Raw genomic sequence first — 20,983 nt, forward strand, 5'->3', positions numbered from 1 at the left:
CCTGACACTAAGGTCACTGTGGTTGTAACAGGAAATACTGAAGTTTTTTGACCACTTGGGAACCAGGTTAGGAAATGAGGTCAAGGGTCTTTGGCTTCTTTGCCGCCCTCATCCTCCACAAAGTTGATTCACGTTCAGACTGTTCACTTAGAATTAGTGAAAGTTTGCAGGCCCTGATAAGAGGTTTTGCTAAAGGAAGGATTCTTTAACATCAGTCTCCTTATGGCTCAGGGGAAATTACTAGTGTGGGTTGCTTATCCGTGATTAAAGAAATTCGACTACGGAGTAATTTCTGAAGTCAGTTCTTGAACTTTGTCATCAAGCCTAATTGACAGACTATTAGGTAGTCCTTCCTTTGTTCCTTAAAGAGTTCTTGTGTGTTTTCCAAAAACAAAACAAAACAAAAAACGACCCGGCTCTCTTCTTAAATGCATTCTCTTATTTTCTGTTTTAAAGCAGAATTTGAATTAAATTCCTCTAAAGGGACAAAAGTGTGAAGGATAAATACGGAGTAATTGCTGCGTTTTGTTAGGGCTAATTTGGTCAGACAGTTGTTTTCTTGAGCAAATGTCTCAGGTTTAATTCTTTATGACATGTTGGGAGCCTGGCTGGCTCAGTCAGTGGAGCTTGTGACTCTTGATCTAGGGGTCCTGAGTTCGAGCCCTACTCTGGGGGTAGAGATTACTTAAACATTTTTTTTTAAAATACTTATGACATGTTAATAATTATAATACAGCTAAAAGTATCATTGATCAGACTTTTAACATGCAGGCATAATCTGAGCCCTTAATTTGTTTTCACTTAATAAAATCATGTAAGATGGAAACATTTATCTCTGTTTCACATGAGAAAACTAAAAGCACCAGGTGGTTATATAGGTCAGAGGTCACACAGCTGATCTTTGTGATTTCATGCTTTTAACCACTGTTAATATGGAGCTGTAAGGGTTTAGTGTTAAGAATTTTCATTCTGATATGTGAATGATATTGAATGCAGTTTAGAAGGGGGGTGGGTGTTTGTTTTTTGGTGTGTAGGGTCTTAAAAGACAAAAACAGAAAAAAAAAATGAGACCATGTTTATGTTTAATTTAAAAATGAAAGATATCCATTTGTGGTTTGTCTACCATTGTAAAACTTAAAAGTCATTAAACAACCAGAACAGCTATTCTTGAAGTACCAGTCATCAGTAAGGTAGTGAACCCCTGGCAAGGGAGACCCTGAGATCCTTCCAGAAGATCCACAAAGTCAAAATTATTCTCATGATAATTCCAAGGCATTATTTGCCTTCTTTTCTCATTGTTTTCCAAGTCTGCAGTGGAGTTTTCCAGAGGCCATGTGACATGTCATATATGGCAATAAATTGATTGCAAAAGCATATATGATAATCTGTTTTCTGTTAAACCACACATTAAAAAGATATTCAAAAATGTAAAGCAGTACCCCTCTTTTCACTAATTTTTTATGTGGAAATTAGTGATTTTTTATAAAATGCTATTTTGTTGACATGTAATGAGTTTTTATTTGATCTCATTACTTTTATTATTTTTGTCATACCTCCTTTAAAATACTAATGTGGAGCACCTGGCTGGTGTAGTCTGTAGAGCATACATATAACTCTTGGTTGTGAGTTCAAGCTCCACATTAAGCATAAAGCTTAAAAATAATAATAATAAAATAATTCATAATAAGCATCTGAGAAGTTTGCTCTCAGTTAGTAGCTATTCATTTTATTTTTATTTTATTTTATTTGCCCTCAATTAGTAGCTATTCATATCGATACTTAGTATATTAACACTTGAGTTGTTTCCTTGTTTCTATGTGAGAGATATATACTCCAAAGCCCTTGTAGACTGTTTATCTGAAAACTAGTAAGATTTGATCATTGTATGTGGAAACTAATTTGACAATAAACTATTTGTGTAAAAAAAAAAAAAAAGATTTGATCATTGTAGATGCCAAAGTAAGAACTATTTCAGAGTGAGAAGTTGTATCAAGGACAATTTACGGAGATTCATAATTTATTCTGCTTTTTTTTTGGAATGCTGCTGTCATAAGATATATTCTAGTGTTCAGGCAAGTTTGTAGCAGTTTTCCTCCTTTGAGCACAGTTGAAAAACTGTCTTTCAGTGCCTAGAAGTTTATATATAGCAAATTTCAGTATGTAAAATGTTAACAATTACTCTCACCTCCCCCCCAACACACACATAAGCCCTCTTATTTTATATTATACGTGCTCGAGCTTCAAAATGATTCTCTTCCCTGCCTCCATCAGATGCTGATGCATGGGTATCTACCGTGAAATGCTTCCAGAATGTGAAGAAAGAAATTAGGAGGGGAAACAAAGATTAAACTAGCCAAAAAAAAAAAAAAAAAGTAATAGGTCAAATTAGCTACCTGCAGAAGTCCCTACCCTAAGAACTGACTTGTTTTTGTTTAGAATAATGGGATAAATGGATGCTGCTGTTACAGAGTCTAGAAGAGTTTGTAATCTCTAGAACATCCACCAGAAACTGCGCCTTTGTAACTATAACTTACCACTTGTAACCTCTCTGAAGAAAACAAAACAGAAGAATACATAGCATGGAACTAGAACTGAGAGCCCCTGAACTGGGGGTGGTCATTGTATCTAAAACTGACAGCAAGAGAGGCTCTTGAACAGCTGATAGTGTTGTGCCTGAATTGCGAGTCCCCAGAGACCTCCAAGGAGCCAACACTGATGCAAGTACATAAGGGTCTTTATTATAAGCTCTAGCAGGGGCTCACCCGTCTATACCGGCAGAGCGGCAGCAAGAAGAAGCCCTGAACAATAGCGAGCAGGGTTTTTATGGGGTAAGGGATGAGGGTGTTACAGTGCACACGTTGTACGTATAACATCATCACATAAGCACCAATCATAATTGAACAACACCCATGGTTATAGTTTTGACCATTCAGTATCAGTGAGGCGTCCATTACTTTTGGCGGGACCCAATCATGACCTTTGAGAATCCTTTGAAAATGACCAATTATAAGGTGAGCTCAAAGGGCCTACCTGGGGTTTAGGCAAGCGGTGAGTGATTGGCTGGTTTGCACAGAGTAACTACCTGCAGTTCCCAGCCCTCAGACCACAGGAATGTTACACATTTCTTTTGATTGGCTGATCCAAGGGTGGTCCTGAGGGTGGCTTCAGCTGAAGCTTCTCCTGGAACTGGGCTGCACGCAGCCGCAGCCAGAGGTTGCTCTTAATGGAGGACTTAATTTCAGGCTCCTCAATAGAAGCAAATTGTTCATTTTGGCAAATAGATCTCTGAGGCATTGGTTCTTGACCCAGGAATGATTTTACTTCCCAGGGAATGTCTAGCTATGTCTGGAGACAATTATGGTTGTCATAACAGGTGGTGGGTTGAGGGGTTGCTATTGACATCCAGTTGGGTAGAGGTTAGGAATGCATCTGAATATTATACAGTAAAAATGGACAGGACAGCCCTCTACACCCCTCCCCCCCACCAGCAAGAAATCATCTGGCCCACAGTGTCAACACTGCTGAGGTTGAGAAACCCTGCTCTAGAGTGAGAAGTTGTTCCTCAAGTTGTTTTATTAGAGAACTACCCACTAAAGTCTTTCATCTTTCTTTGTTTTGATTCTGTGCTCAGTGAAGAATCTTTTAATGGTAACTTGGTGTTTTATGTGAGGTTTTTGTTTTTGTTTTTTTAAAAGTACCAGAGAGGTTGATCAGTGAGTATTGCTGTATTTAACAAACACATAGTAGCTACGGTGTGTCAGATAGTGTTCAGAGTGCTTTTAAATTTTAACATTAATCGTAACAACACCATGGTGTAAGTACCGTTATCCCCATTTTGCAATTGATGACACATAGGCACAGAGAGGTTTGGCTAGTTTTGCCATGGGTTCAGATTTTGCTGCATGAGTAGTTTCAATCCTTTGCAGTCATGTAGGAAATTAACTGTGTTTATACGTTAATGTCTTTTTAGTGATTAACTTGAGCCAGTCTTTCAGCTTAAATCTGGATGAACCAAAGAGGTCAGGTTTTTGAATCATTAAATCTGTTTTTTTAATGTTTTTTAAGTTTATTTTCTGAGAGAGAAAGAGAGAGGAGAGAGAGAGACAGCATGAGCAGGGGAGGGTCAGAGAGAGAGAGAGAGAGAGGGAGACACAGAATCTGAAACAGGCTCCAGGTTCTGAGCTAGCTGTCAGCACAGAGCCCGACGCCAGGCTCAAACCCACGAACCGTGAGATCATGACCTGAGCTGAAGTTGGGCGTTTAACGGACTGAACCACCCAGGGCACCCCTCTAAGTATTTTTTTTCTTTTACTTTTAAATATATATTCTATTACATGTGTCATCTCCCTTTCATATACCTTTTTATTCTTTTCACTGAAGTATAGTTGGCCTACAATATTATACAATATATTAGTTTCAGGTGTATATAGCATAGTGATTCAACAATTATATACGTAGTAAATGTTTACCATGATAAGCTTAGGTGCCATCTATTGCCATAGAAAGTTACTACCATATTATTGATTATATCTCCATGCTGTACTTTTTTTTGTTTAATGTTTTATTTATTTCTGAGAGAGAAGACAGCATGAGCAGGGAAGAGTCAGAGAGAGAGAGGGAGACACAGAATCTGAAACAGGCTTGGCTCTGAGCTAGCTGTCAGCACAGAGCCCGGCACGGGGCTCGAACCCACAAACTGTGAGATCATGCCCTGAACCAAAGTTGGACGCTTAACTGACTGAGCCACCCAGGTGCCTTTTTTTTTTGTTTTTTTGTTTAATGTCCATGCTGTACTTTTCATCCCCATGATTTATTCCATGATTTCTTTATAGTTGGAAGTTTGTATTTGTACTCTCTTGCTTTTTTTTTTTTATTGTGGTAAGATACACAGTATAAAATTTACTGTTTTAAGTGTAAAGTTCAGGGCATGGAGTACATTCACATTATTATGTGACCATCATCACTCTTCAGAAATTTTTCATCACCCCAACTCATTTACTCTTTTTTTTTTTACAAAGAGAATGAACATCTTTTTCATTTTTCTTTCTCTTTTCTTCTTTTTTTGTTTTTAAGTAAGCTTTACACCCAGTGTGGGGCTTGAACCCATGATCACGAGATCAAAAGTGGCATGCTCTACAAACTCAGCCAGCCAGGCACCTCCATTTATCCTCAATTGTATGTAAAATATATATCCACCCAGCCTTTTTATCATTTTTAAACATCTTCTTACTGTATACTTCATACAGGTATAGACTTTTATTGACCTTTGCATTTTCAGACATTAGAATATATTCTCTAAATACATGTAAATGCCTTTTTATGGAAATATTATTTAATCCTGACCAAGTATTTTCTGAGTTATGTTCGGGGAGGGGGAGGAGGTGGGAAAAGGATCTATGAATAAGTAAATTTGGCAAATTTCAGTTTAAACCTCTGTCTTCACTTTAGAACTCTTAGAGCTTTGAATATGATATCCATTATGTGTGTGTAAAATGAGAATATAATTTTGTGAATTAGTCTGGTGTATACTTTTTTAGTAAGTATGGCACATAATACAATTTTAGGAACGCTGCTTGAATGTTATCTGAAGGTTGAAAAGGAACCATGGTATAATTTGACATCTTGAAATTGTTTTCAGGAACTTACTATATACCTCTGTATCATTTTAGCTAAGTAATGAGCCTTTTTTTTTTTCATTTGTATTTTATGTGGGGATTGTAGGGGGAGAATTTTCTGACACAATGATGACAAATGTATTCCTGGGTAAGTAGTATAATATACTGAAAATCATGTGGCTTTTGGAGACCCAGTTATGAAGTTTTTACTAGTTGCAACTTTGGACAAGTTTCTTACCTCTTAGGCTTCATTCTTCTCATTTGTAGAATGATAGTTAATTGGTCCTACCTTACAAGGAAGATGGTATGTGTAAGCATTCTCCCTGCTCCTTGCCCCGCCCTGACATGCTGAATTACAAGTTGAAATTCACAATAGGGTTTTGTGAGTGGATTGTGTACAAGCAACTTTTGTTAAGATTGTGTATGCTCTGGGGGCCTGGGTGGCTCAGTTGGTTAAGCTTCTGACTCTTGATTTATGCTCAGGTCATGATCTCATGGTTCATGAGATAGAGTCCTGCATCAGGTCTGTGCTGACAGTGTGGAACTTGCTTGGAATTCTCTCTCTCTCTCTCTCTCTCTCTCTCTGCCTCTCTGCCCCTCCCCCACTCGTGCTTTCTCTCTCTCTCAAAATAAATAAACTTTAAAAAAAAAATACTGTGTCCTGCTATGTGCCTAGCACTCAAAACAAAACAAAAACTGTCATTTCATACAACGCTAAAATCTCTTAGCTTTCAAAAATGAGATTTATTTTACACTCTCATTACAAGTTGTGATTGTAGTTCAGGTTGCAAATTCACTCCACCTGTCTTTTCATCTGCAATTCAGGCTAAATGGTGGCATCCATCTGGAACATGCTGTTATTTGAGAGAAGGGACAAAGATCAGAGTACTGATGAGAAAAAGTGCCTCTTAATGTTTCTGTGACATGGCACACATTGTATTTATTTATATTCCATTTGACCAAAGCAAATTGCATGATCAGGCCTGTTGTTAGTAGGGCAGAGTGGTAATCACATCATATTATTGTTCATGAAGATCATATTGGCATTTTCATATAATTTCTGTAGCATGAATGAGTTGCAGCTCACATGGAAATGGGTACTGGTATGTAATCATATGGGGGGGAAGCAAATAACTAGAAATCAGCAAAATCAGCATGGAAACAAACCATCATATATAACCTTATATCTATGAAAAAAATGTACCTTGCATTCTAAAGAAATCACTGTTACATATTTTGGAGCACCAGTTTTTTATAGATTAAATAACCAAAAATAATTTCAAATGACAACAGTATTAAATTTGACTTGTTAATTTTTATTTGTATTCTAGGTATATTAAAGCAAGTGAAAGATTACATTAAACAGTGTAGCAAATGCCAGGAAAAACTAGATCGTTCCCGTCCAATATCAGATACTTCAGAAATGTTAGAAGAATTGGGACTAGACCTTGAGTCTGGAGAAGAAAGTAATGAATCAGAGGATGATCTGAGCAATTTTACTTCAGCTCCAACTACAGCCTCCAAGCCTGCAAAAAAGAAGCCAGTATCCAAACATGAACTTGTATTTGTAAGTAGAACTTTCCATTCAGCTTTTACATTTGTAGTTAACGTATTAGTATATTTGTAATCTTCCTGAATTTTTTCTTAAAGTACCGAAGCTGCTTGACTCTTGGCACTGACGTTGAAAATTTAAGTAAATCTGGGGCGCCTGGGTGGCTTAGTCGGTTAGGCGGCCGACTTTCGCTTAGGTCATGATCTCGCGGTTTGTGGGTTCGAGCCCCGCGTCGGGCTCTGTGCTGACAGCCAGCTCAGAGCCTGGAGCCTGTTTCAGTCTGTGACTACCTCTCGCTCTGACCTTCCCCTGCTCATGCTGTCTCTCTCTCTGTCTCCTAGAAATAAATAAACATTTAAAAAAAAAAAAAAGAAAATTTAAGTAAATCTTTGTCTTAGGTAATACACTCTGTATTACATACACTAAAAGTATGCTAATATTGCTTTTTCATTAATCATAAATATTCCTGTAGTTAATTCTCTTTAGAATGTAGGTTGTTGGTTTGTTAATCATTCTTCCTGCCTTATTTTATTTTTTAAATGTTTGTTTATTTTTGAGAGAGCACATGTACGTGCCCACAAGAGCAGAGGAGGAGCAGAGAGAGGAAGACAGAGGATCTGAAGTGGGCTCTGTGCTGAGAGCAGAGAGCCACATATGGGACTTGAACTCAAGAAGTGTGAGATCATGACATGAGCCAAAGTCAGATGCTTAACTGACTAAGCCACCCAGGCGCCCGCTTCCTGCCTTTTTAAATGGTATATTGGTGGGGCCACCTCGGTAGCTCAGTGGGTTAAGTGTTGGACTCTTCATTTCAGCTCCTGATCTTGAGGTTCATGAGATTGAGGCCCATGTTGCGCTATGTACTGACAGTGTAGAGCCTTCTTGGGATTCTCTCTCTTCCTCTCTCTCTGCCCCCTCCCCTGCTCTCTTCTTCTCTCATTCTGAAGATTAAATAAATAAATAAATAAATAAATAAATAAATAAATGGTATATTGGTACAGGTAGACAGTATGTTTCTGGAAGCAATCTTTAGGTCATGAAACAAGGTAAAATAAACTGGCTAGGTCTTGGGGCACCTGGGTGGCTCAGTCAGTTAAGTGTCCAGCTTCAGCTTGGATCATGATCTCACAGTCTGTGAGTTCAAGCCCTGCTTTGTGTTCTCTCTCTCAAAAATAAACATTAAAAAAAAAATTGGTGGGGCGCCTGAGTGGCTCAGTCGGTTAAGCGTCCAACTTCAGCTCAGGTCATGATCTCACGGTTCATGGGTTCGAGCNTCAGGTCATGATCTCATGGTTAGTGGGATCACTACATCAGGCTCACTGCTGTCACCATAGAGCCTGCTTTGGATCCTCTGTCCTCCTCTCTCTAGACTTCCCCCACTTACAATCTCTCTTTCTCAAAAATGAATAAACATTAAAAAAAAAAATAGCTAGGTCTTTGTATTTTACCCGCATTACTTTCATACATCATTAAGTTTCTGACTAGTAAGAAGAGGCAGCAAGAAGTGAGATGCAGGAACATAGCAGAAAATAGTGAGAATGATCTTTTTATTTAAACATATAGGTAATAAAGAGTATCTGGCTATTTCTTCATATTAATTAGTGGTGCCTTTAAAAGTGAATAATTGGGGCGCCTGGGTGGCTCAGTCGGTTAAGCATCTGACTTCGGCTCAGGTCATGATCTCATGGTTCGTGGGTTCAAGCCCCGCATCGGGCTCTGTGCTGACAGCCAGCTCAGAGCCTGGAGCCTGTTTCAGATTCTGTGTCTCCCTCTCTCTCTGTCCGTCCCCTGCTCACGCTGTATCTCTCTCTCTCTCTCTCTCTCTCTCTCTCTCTCTCAGAAATAAATAAAACATTTAAAAATTTTTCAGAAAATAAATAAGTAAATAAAAGTGAATAATGTGTCACATTTTAAGTTCTGTTAAAGGTAGAAATACAGATAATATATAATATAACTCTTGATCTTCAACTTATTTTGATAGGTTGACACCAAAGGAGTGGTGAAACGTTCTTCTCCAAAACATTGTCAGGCTGTCTTAAAGCAGCTCAACGAACAGAGACTCTCCAACCAGTTCTGTGATGTTACTTTGTTAATTGAGGGAGAGGAGTACAAAGCTCATAAATCTGTTTTGTCAGCTAATAGTGAATATTTTCGAGATCTTTTTATTGAGAAAGGAGCTGTTTCCAGTCATGAGGCAGTGGTGGATCTTTCTGGTAAGTATTTTCTAATACTGTTGCTTTTTGTGTATAAGTACCTACTAGAAGATGGGTGTGTGTATGTCTTAGAAACTCAGGGTGTGTGCTGCAGTGGGAGAAGCCCACTTAGAGCAGCAGACTAAGGTGAATTGAAAAAGTCCTTCCTCAAGCTTTCCAAGGTATGGTTCTGAGAAATGCTGTCATTTTCTGTCACTACCTCTTAGGTGAGACAGATGTAGTGGTAGAAAAATTTCTGACCTTTACATGGCTAAAAACAGTTTGAGAGAAATACATAACTGCATCAGTGCTATATTACACTAAGTGAATATGTTACTTAAAATTGTTTGTTAAAAAAAATTGATTGCCTGTATCTGTGTTGTGGAACATGTAATAATAGAACACTTTTGTAGGTCTGTTTTTTATTGTTTAAAATTAATTATTAGAGTTCATTAGGTTCAGTAATCAAACTGTTGATGTACAATAACCAAAATTCCAGGTGTGGCTTCTTTTCTTTGATTTTATTATTGTTACTATAAATGAATAATTTGACTTTCTTTTGACTCACTAGAATTTATATATTGGCTTAGGAGTCAACAAATGAAAATTTAGGAAGAATTAAAATAGGTAACCTTATTTATACATTTCTCATAATATTAACTTACTGTTAACTCTTGATTACTGAATTACTGACATGACTGTGTGAAATATCATTTCCCTTTTCTGAAACAAAAAAAGTAACTTTATCCAGATTTATAAATACTTACCTAGTTAACCACTGATCCTTTTCTACCTTACGCTTTTTAAACTCTCTTCTTCTGGGAAGACAAATACATGTATTTTTCCTTAGCAGTAGCTATGTGTTTAATTATTAGAAAATATGTATTAAGCATCCACTATGTGTGAGGAGCTAGCCTAGGTATGGGGATATAATGGTGAGCAAAAACTTTCATGGATCATAGAATTGTATTATTACATTTTAGATTAGTGATAATTTACTTTGTTCTGGGTTTGGTGACTCAAGAGAAAATATGTCTTCTACTGGGTCCTCTGAATAATAAAACTCATCATGGATATAGTTGTAGGTTTTTTTAATGTTTATTTTTGAGAGAGAGAGAAAGTGTGCACAAGTGGGGGAGGGGCAGAGAGGGAAGGAGACAGAGAATCTGAAGCAGTCTCCACACTGTCTGCGCAAAAGTCTCCTGGGGGGCTGGAACCCATGAACTGTAAGTTAAGGACCTAAGCCGAAGTCAGACACTCAACCGACTGAGCCACCTAGGTACCACGGATATAGTCTTTTGACATAAGTTAGCTTTGGAATTTTTTTTATCTTTCATGTATCTGAAGTAGAAAGAGAGAAGTGTATGAGTATTGCTTTTTCAGTTTCTCAGCAGCTTATAGCAAAAGAAGTAACTGCCCCATATTAAGTGCAGTGCAGCCTCCTATTATTCCCACAACATTCCTCATTTGTTCTTCATTCTTTATGCTTGTGTTTACATATTGTCCAGCAAATATAATGTAAGTTAATAGGTTAAATAAATAAATTTTACTTGGTTCAGATATTAAGTGAAGAGTGTAAAATATGTATACAGAATAAAAAAATGTGTATCTTTTTTAATTACCTAGTTAACGTAGTTGAATTAATCATTGTTTTCTTTTGTTAATGCTTGTAAAAAAATTTTTCTGTAGAAAGTCAAAGCTATGTTTATAGGTTATTGGGTTTTTTTGTTGTTGTTAACATTTATTTGTTTTTGAGAGTCAGAGAGAGAACACAAGTGGGGGAGGGGCAGAGAGAGAAGGAGACACAGAATCTGAAGCAGGTTCCAGGATCCTAGCGAGCTCTCAACACAGAGCCCGACATGGGGCTTGAACTCACAAACTGTGAGATCATGACCTGAGCCGAAGTCAGTCGCTTAACCGACTGAGTCACCCAGACGTCCCTATAGATTGTTTTAAATTTTCAAAGTTGTTCTTTTGTTTATAGTTTTCATTCTATTCAGAATTTATTTTAATTGGTGTAAGATAGGTCTTTGACTTCATTTTCCCCTCATTTTGATCATTGCTTGTCTCAGAACCTTTAGTGAAAAACTCCGTCCTCTTCTTGCCAGTTGATGACACAAAATTCTCTTACAAAACAAATTTCCACATATTTGGTACCAATTCTAGGCATTGTTCTAGTCTATAGGTGGTCTCTTTTATGGTATTTTCACTTGATCTTAATTACCTTAGCTCTATACTAAGAAAAGTCTCTTACTTCTGTTACGCAGGTGGGTGTTCAGTTCATAACCCTTTGGTCTTCCATATAAACTATAAAAGCACTTGTAAAGTACACACACAAAATACTGTATTTTGATAGAGATTACATTGAATGAATAAAGTTTTAGAGATGTTCCCATAACAGTCTCAAACATCTTTGTAGGATTATTCTAGGGTACTTTATATGTTTCGAAACTATTATATTTTTTTCTTAAAATTATGTAATTTCAGATTTATTTGTGGTGTGTATTTTATATACTATATATATACAGCAATACTGCCAATTCCCTTAGCATTTATGGATTCTTTGAGGTTTTCCATATAAAAAATATATTATTTGCTAATAGTAATGGTTTTGTTTCTACCTTTCTAGTCTTTATATTTTGAAATTGTTTTCTTGCTTTACAGTGCTGTCCTGGACCTCAAAAAAATACAGTTGAATAGAAGTAGTAATAGAGTGTTCACTTACTACTTTCCCGTTTCTAAAGAAAATGCTTTTTTACCATGAAGTATCATTTGGTAAATGTTTTAATAGATAACTCTTTACCTCTTTAACATTAAGGAAATTCTCTCTAAAAATGGTGTTGGTTTGTAACTCCCTGCGGAGGTTCTAAAGCATAATCTAAAACTGTGCCCCATGTATGGGGTGCCTGGATGGCTCAGTCAGTTAAGTGTCCGGCTCTTGATTTTTTGTCAGGTCAATGATCTCATGGTTCTTAAGATCGAGCCCCATGTCAGGCTCTACAATGAAAATTCGGAGCCTGCTTGGGATGTTCTCTCTGTCTCTCTCTCTTCCTCCCTCTCCCTCTCTCCCCTCTCCTGTCACACATGCACTCTCTCTCAAAATAAATAAACTTAAAACATGTAAATAACACTGCCCCTCTGTACACAGAGGGCAGGAAGAGGCTGAAGAAAGAGACCACTCCAGATGGGTAGGTGGCAGGTTTCATAAACAAGGGAACTTCTGAATGAGGATTGTCCTGGGTGGCTGCAGGATGAGTAGATCTCTATGCCAGAATCGTAAGTAAAAGTTTATATACAGACCTTAACTATGTTTAGGTAACTGTCATGTATACAGGAGGCCTTAACTGGGCTCAGTCATGTACCCAGTCCAGATAGCCTCAATACCACATTTCTGTCTCAAAGCTGTATTCTTGGAGCAGCTTCTGGGAATAGAGCGTTCATGTGAAACACATTCCAGTAACAGGGGAGGGGCAGGGAGCCTCCAGTTCCCTGCGTCCAGCTGAAGGGTCTGCTGGAAGTCAAGTCTTCCTGATGACCTTCTTTCACAGTGTTGATTTATCACATATTTTTTTCGGTATTTATTGAAACCATCTTTATTTTTACCATTCTGTTAATGTGGAAATTACAGTGATTTTCTGTTAAACCAGTTTTTCATTCTTGAAATAAATCCAGTTCTGTCATGTTATATCACATTTTTTATAAATTGCTGTTTGGTTAATTACTGTTGTCTAGAATGTTTTCATGTATATTCATGAATAATTAATTCTTTTTTCTTTTTCATACTATTTCATGTTTTAATATCACAGTTGGTCTAGTCTTATAAAATATATACTCCCTTCATTTTTTAGATACACTGAAATAGTTACTGTGTGATTAGAGATATCTGTTTCTTGAATGTTTGGTAGAATGGTAGCTAAAATTACCTGGGCCTGTAATGGAGTTGTGGGGAAGATTTTTAAGTACTAATCTGACATGTTTAATGGTTAAAGAATTATTCAATTCTCTATTTCATCTTGAGTTATTTATAGAAAGTTACATTTTTGCCAGAATTTGGTTCATTTCATCTAAATTTTCAAGTTTATTGGCATAAAATTTAATTCAAATTTTAAATACTACTGTCTTCTACACATTTCCTGTCAGTGTAGATTGGTTATTTGTGCCTTTTCTCTCATTTCTTAACCTTTTCTTTCTTTCTTTTTTTAAATGTAAGCTCTACACCCATTGTAGGCTGGGGCTTGAACTTAGGATCCCAAGATCAAGAGTCTCATGACTGACTGAGCCAACCAGGTGCCCTTTCTTTCTTTTCTTTCCTTCTTCCTTTCTCCTTCTTCCCTTCCTTCCTTTCTTTCTTTTCCCTTACATTTTCTTTTACTAGATGTTTACTGATTCTTTTTTTTATTTTTCTTTTGCCAATTTTGGCCCACTGCCTGTTTTTGTAAATAAAGTTTTATTGGGGACAGCCACACCCATTCATTTTCCTTGTCTGTGGCTGCTTTTGAGCTTATAAAGGCAGAATTGAAAAATTCCTACATAAACCAGCGACCCCTAAAGCCTAACATATTGTTTATCTGGCTCTTTACAGAAAAACTTGGCTTATCACTGAGCCAAAATATGAGTTTTTTAAAGTTAAAGAATTGACTTTTATGCATATATATAATCCAAGATTTTTATGTAAATAACTGAGGAAACCAGTAAGATGCTAAAACTTTTTAATAGAATTTGAAGAAAAAATTCTTTCAGCCAATCAGTGGTACAGGTACAATAACACTGCTCTTAGTACCTGGTAGTCTTTTTTTTTTTACCTCTTACAAAGTTTTGACTAATTTTTCTTAACATACCTTTTGAAGAACAGTTACATTAATCTTCCTTTTACCATATTTGAACATTATTCTCTCTCTCTCTCTCTTTTTTTTTTTAAGTAAACTCTTCAGGTGCCTGGGTGATTCAGTCTGTTGAGTGTCCAACTCTTGATTTTGGCTCAGGTCATGATCTCCCAGTCCTGAGATCAAGATCTACTGAGCCCAAGGCCCTGGCATTGGATACGGAGCAAGCTTAAGATTCTCTCTGCCCCTCCCTCACCTGCACACATGCAAGTAAATAAGTAAACAAAACAAAGTAAGGTCTTCAGGCAACATGGGGTTCAAACTTAAAACCCTGAGATCAAGAGTCACGTGCTCTACCAACTGAGTCAGGAGCCCCTGTTACTTTNTAGTGCTTAACCCATTAACTCCCATCCTTTCCAACTTTCTAGTTTTCAGTATTGCAGGCTATAAATTTCTCTTTAATACTGCAGATTTGTTGCTTTTAATCCTACATGTGGTCTATTTTTATAAGTTTCATTTTGCTTGAATCGAATGTAAATGTTTTCAGTTGGAAGCAATATTTCAATATATTGTAGCTTGTTAATTCTCTACTGATTATTTTGTGTGCGTGATCTTTCAGGTTTTTATTTGAAGTTTATTTGTTTTGAGAGAGAGAAAGCTCCTATGCATGAGAGTGTTGAGCAGGGGAGGGGCAGAGAAAGAGAGAATCCTAAGTAGGCTCTACACTGTCAATGCAGAGGCCCATGCGAGGCCCAAACCCACGAACCATGAGATCATGCCCTGAGCCACACTGGTGCCCCTGGATCTATCAGTTATAGACAGAGGTGCTTTAGAGTGTTAACTAGTGTGATTCCTTTGTTACTGAGTTTCTTCAGCTTTTGTTTTACATATCTTGAGGACATGTTATTAGATGCAAAAAAGTTTAGGATTTCCTTTTGTCATTATGTAATGGCCCTTTTTATCTTTTGGAATACTTTTTACCATTAAAATCTTGTAAACAATATTTTTTATTTTTCTGTTTTGACTGCTTTAGTAAATGTTTTTTGGACATGTAACAATACTTTCATAATTATTTGCCTAGGGTATCTTTCTTCCATCTTTTATTTTTCAACCTTTTTGTATCTTAAGATTTTAGATTTCTCTTTAAACATCATCATTTCTGGATTTTGTTCTTTTTTTTAAAATTTTTTTAATCTTTATCCTTGAGAGAGAGAGAGAGTGTGAGCAGGGGAGGAACAGAGAGAGAGGGAGACACAGAATCTGAAGCAAGCTCCAGGCTCCGAGCTGTCAGCACGGAGCCTGACGTGGGGCTTGAACCCTCAGACTGCAAGATCATGACCCGAGCCGAAGTCAGACACTTAACCAACTGAACCAACCAGGCGCCCCTGGATTTTGTTCTTTTTTTTTTTTTTTTTTTTAGGAAAATTTTTTTTTTTTTTTTTTTTTTTTTTTTTTTTTAAAAANAGAGTGCCCCTGGATTTTGTTCTTAATCCAGTATGAGAATCTTTGACTTTTAACTGTCCTACATAGAAATTGTTAGACTTCCTGAACCCAGCAATTGAGAAAATTGTCTTTAGTCAGTTGAGAAAAAGTTTCAGCCAGTAACTTTTCAAAAATTGTTTCTGCCTCAATTCCTCTTTTCTCCTTTTCTGAAACTCCAGTTAGATAGACATTCTCATTTTATTTATTTAGTTTTTCAATGTTTTATTTATTTCTGAGAGAGAGAGAAACTNCCGAAGTCGGACACTTAACCGACTGAGCCACTTAGGTGCCCTGACATTCTCATTTTATATTCTGTGTCTCTTAATTTCTCTTATATATTTTCGTTATCTTCATGTACATTATTTTGGAAATTTTTAGCTCACCCACTCTTTAATTTGCTGTTAAATTCATTTATTGAACTTTTTTATTCCAGTCTCTTTTCTATTTTTATTTTTTAATTATTTTATTTATTTTTTTAAGTAAACTCTTTGTCCAACATGGGGCTTGAATTCACATACATGAGATCAGGAGTCACATGCTTTGCTGACTGAGCCAGCCAGGCATCCCTCTTTTCCATTTTTTAGAGGTTCTGTGTAGTTCCTTTTCAGGTGTCTCTTAAAGGACTTCTTACTATGACCTTTTGCTCTTTACTGTATGCCACACTTGACTTTTCTGTATGTGATCATAGCAACACTTAAAAACTTTGTTGGTTTGATTCATGCTGTTTGTTTCCACTAGCTCTTGTTCATAGTGCCTTGTTTGTAATTTAAAAATATATATATGTACACACTGAATTCATATTCTTCAGAACTTTGTGGGAAACTGAGTTTGGGGTTGAAAGCGTTTTCCGCAGAGGAAACATTTGGTTAAGATTCTGAGGGCATTACCAGTCTGGGACTGCTTTAAATTCTGAGCCTGAGGATTTTTTTGAGCACCAAAGTGCTATATATTCAACAAAAAATCCTACCAGATTAAGCCTGGTTTGAGGTCATGACTAATCAGGAAGGATTTCTTGCCTGTTTCACTCAGTGCTGGGGCACCAAGTATATTTAAAATAATACTTTAAAAAATTTTTATCTTCTATTTTTTTTAAGTAATTGGGTCAAATTAGGGTATGTTAGTCTGCCATACTGTTGGATATGGAAGTCCCTGTCATAATTCTTCTATCTGTTGGTTCATATCTCTCCCATGAGCTTTCCTGGTGTAATATGAAATTGGCCCCTGTACTCAAAAGGCATGTAGAGACCAAAGAAACAGGCCATTCCAGGTTGGTAGGTGGCCATTTTCACAAGCAGAGGGCACCTTATCTGAGGTGGCAGCAAGATGAATGGATCTGCGCACCTGCCCACTAAATCTTAAAAGTTTCTAAGAGGCTTTAACTGGGTCCAGTCACACATTCTGTGTAGATATTTTCAGTATCACATGACTATCCCAAGGTTATGTCCTTAGAGCATCCTCTGGGAGCAGGAAAGGCAAGTGACAGGGAAGAAGGCGAGGAGCCTTTGAGTGCCCAGAGTCCAGTTCACAGATCAAAGGGCAAACCTGTCTTTTTTATCACATTCCCTAATACTCTCTATTACCAACCATTGTTGTCCATTTTTTTTCTTTTTTTAGTTTTTAATTTTGGCAACACAATATAAAATTTACCCTTTTAATGATTTTTTTAATGTTTATTTTTGAGAGGGAGAGAGAGCAAGCGTGAGCAGGGGAGGGGCAGAGAGACAGAACCCGAAGCAGGTTCTGTGCTGAGCAGAGAGTGTGATGTGGGGCTCGAACTCAAAAACTCACGACCTGTGAGATCATGACCTGAGCTGAAGCCGGACATTTAACAACTGAGCCAACCATGCCCTCCCCGCCCCCCCCCCCCAATGAAATTTAAGTATACAGTTCAGGAATGTTAACTGTGTTCACATTATTGTGTAATGGATCTCTGGAACTTTATTATCTTGCAAAATTGTTGACATTTTGGTTGAAATGTCTTGCAAAGTGTGTACATTGTATGTAAAAAGGCTAAGGGTAAGAACAAGATACTGAAATTATCTACCTATTCCCTCTTGACAAAATTATGAATGATTTTTATTTTTTTATTTTTCTTTGTGTTTTTGTATTTTATGGTAAACCTATGATTTGTGTCCTTGAAAAAATTGTGTTACATATTCAAACTGTTACGTGGAACAGTGTTAATTCTTTCATGGGATATTTTTCTTAGAACTTCAAATTTAGAAATTAAAAAGGTATAGTAAAAGATCAAAATGTATTTTTTTTGTTGGTTTTCTTTCTTTCTTTCTTTCTTTCTTTCTTTCTTTCTTTCTTTCTCTCTCTCTCTTTCTTAAATACTTACTCAAGCTTATTTAACTGCTCTTATAAATTGTAGCAGGATTAACATAGCTTCAGCCTATTTAATTACCAACTTTGCTAGGATGGCTGAATTATCCATATGATAATATTGATGTATATAGTGCCCTCAGTTTTCAACTGGACTGCTGATATATATCACAGTTTAAGGCTTCTCTTCCTTGTTCATCATTTATCTGCGTCAATAAAAGGACTACATTTTATGTACCTTGAGTCAAAACTGAGTGATACAGCAAATGTGGGCTTTTAAAAGGTTGCTCTTTATATTTTCATAAAAGATCTTTAAGCTAAATTATGATATGAGAAAAGCAAGGCAAAGAATAAGTGTATATTATATGCCAACTACTGTAAGAAGAAGGAATAAGATTTGCTTGATTGTATAAGGAAGCTCTGGAAAGCTATACAGAATCTTATTCATACTGATTATGGAGATGGAGTTGGACATAACACTTTTATTTTTGAATTATGAATATTAATAGCTTTTGTAAAATAGTGAATTATTGAGAACTTAGAAATAAACTGATCTCATTTTCTCACATAAAATAAAAATGTAATACTTCATGTGTATGGTAATTATTTCCTTCCTTAGGCCAGTAATACACAAACTATAGCCCACAGAGTAACCCTCCTTTCCCTTCCTTTTTGTAAATAAAGTATATTGGAACGCAGCCATGTTCATTTGTGTATATGTTATCTGTGGCCGTACTTTTTCAGCTACGGTGGCAGAGTTGAGTAGTTGAGATACACATCTTATGGCCTGCAATAATTATTAATGATTCTTTACAGAAAATTTTTGTAAAGAATTGACCCCCTGTGTTAGATCTTATTTTTAAATTTTCAGCAGTAGAACCCTTTGTTCACAATCATTTTTATATGGACTTCTATTCTTAAAATATATGGTTATACTTACAGAAGTGAGGTTAGGGGACAGGTTGGTTGAACCCTGCCTACTCACCTGCCTCCCTCTCTTTTTTTACCCTCCATTCTCCAGCAGCTGTTTCTTGAGGGGAATTTGAGGAACCCCCGGGGTTCTAAGGAGTACAGTTTGAAAATGACTGCCTTACAACAACTCTTTGAGGTAGTAAGTCTGATATTATTTTCTATTTTAGGTATTGAGAGACTCGGCTCATAGAAGTGAGTTAGTCAAGGTTTATTAAGCAACCAGAACACAAAACAAATCTACAGAGTTTAATTGCAGAATAAATTGTCATATTTGCCTTTATATTGTTTTATATGATCATAATCATGTATTAATTGTTCTTCTAAGGTGTTTTAGTAGACATTTAACTTTTTTGTACCCCCCCCTTTTTTTTTTTTTTTGTTCCATGCAGGTTTTTGTAAGGCAAGCTTCCTTCCTTTATTGGAATTTGCCTATACTTCTGTGCTAAGTTTTGACTTCTGTAGCATGGCTGATGTAGCCATCTTGGCTCGTCATCTTTTCATGTCGGAAGTTTTAGAAATCTGTGAAAGTGTGCATAAGCTAATGGAAGAGAAGCAGCTAACAGTATATAAGAAGGGTGAAGTACAAACAGTTGCATCTACCCAGGACTTACCAGAACAAAATGGAGGCACCGTACCTCCTGTGGCTACCAGCGAGGGGACCGCAACAACATTACCTACTGAACTTGGGGATTGTGAGATTGTACTATTGGTGAATGGAGAATTGCCAGAAACTGAGCAGAATGGAGAGCTAGGACAGCACTCTGAACCCCAGGTTTCTTCAGAAGCTGAAGCCACTCTGTCACCTGCAGGCTGTATAACTGGTTCCCATCCTGAAATGGAGTCTGCTGATTTAGTAACAAAAAATGACGAGACAGTAGTAGAAACTTTAAACAGAGAAGATAGCACAGCTTCTGATATTAATCCCAAACTTTCAAAAGAGAATGTGATCAGTAACTCTCCAGAAGACAGTAATATGGGAAATGACTCACCAACTGAAGATATCTGTGCTGAAGACATTCCAGAGCATATGCAGAACCTTACTCAGTCCTTAAAAGATCAGGAAAATCTGGTTGCGCTAACAGCAAAGCCCGACCTTAGCACTGATGATGAAACTTACAGAAGCAGGCTTCGGCAGCGTTCTGTTAATGAAGGGGGATATATCCGACTACACAAAGGAATAGAGAAAAAGCTACAGAAACGGAAAGCCATTCCCAAGTCAGCAGTTCAACAGGTATGATGAAGATTTGGCCTTTGTAGTTTTAGCTTTAAGTCAAAAAGCATTTAAGTCCAGAGCATTGTATTCATGAACTTATACCTGTGGTGAAATTATTTTGGGAGGAAGGGCAGTAGGTACAGGAAAGCAACTTAACATTTCAAGTACCAGTATTAATAAAATAATGTCAGTTTGAAATATTACATATGACTCATGACTTTAAAAATCAAAATGACTGTATTTACTTAGATTGTGTTTTCTATCCCTTAATTAGGTAGCCCAGAAATTAGTTCAAAGAGGGAAAAAAATGAAACAGCCAAAAAGGGATACGAAAGAGAATACTGAAGAAGCACCATCCCATAAATGTGGGGAATGTGGAATGGTTTTTCAGAGACGATATGCCCTTATAATGCATACACTGAAACACGAAAGAGCTAGAGATTACAAATGTCCGGTAAGTAATTGGAAAGCTGATTAAAGATGGCTCTAACTTCATGATAAATAGAGCCCAGTCTACTGCTTCATTGTTACTCTACTACTTGTATTCTCTGTTTCCCTGTGTCCCTTATATTGTTGTAAGAGTCATCTTTGATTTTGATGTATCATTTCCTTAACAAAAAAACAAAACCAGCGACCTATCTTTGCTTCTTCCTGATGAGTAAAATTATCATTGAAAAAATAGAAGCTCAAGGGTGACTGGCTGTCTTAGTTGGTAAAGCATACGACTCTTGATCTCGGGGTTGTAAGCTTGAGCCTCACATTGTGGGTAGAGATTATTTGAAAATAAGTCAATAAACTTAAACAAAAAT

General features: G+C 36.8%; 1 protein-coding gene across 1 annotated transcript in view; it reads left to right on the forward strand.

Moving 5' to 3' along the window:
• The window catches only part of ZBTB11 (zinc finger and BTB domain containing 11), a 33,221-nt gene that overhangs the window by 620 nt on the left and 11,618 nt on the right, over positions 1–20,983 (forward strand). The window contains exons 2-5 of the mRNA XM_077774888.1: positions 6,947–7,182; positions 9,149–9,380; positions 19,351–20,192; positions 20,449–20,628. Of these exons, the coding sequence (XP_077631014.1) occupies positions 6,947–7,182; positions 9,149–9,380; positions 19,351–20,192; positions 20,449–20,628 (1,490 nt within the window). The remainder of the gene's footprint in view (positions 1–6,946; positions 7,183–9,148; positions 9,381–19,350; positions 20,193–20,448; positions 20,629–20,983) is intronic.

Source organism: Crocuta crocuta, unplaced genomic scaffold (genome assembly GCF_008692635.1).
Source record: "Crocuta crocuta isolate KB4526 unplaced genomic scaffold, BGI_CrCroc_1.0 scaffold6, whole genome shotgun sequence".
NCBI lineage: Eukaryota > Metazoa > Chordata > Mammalia > Carnivora > Hyaenidae > Crocuta > Crocuta crocuta.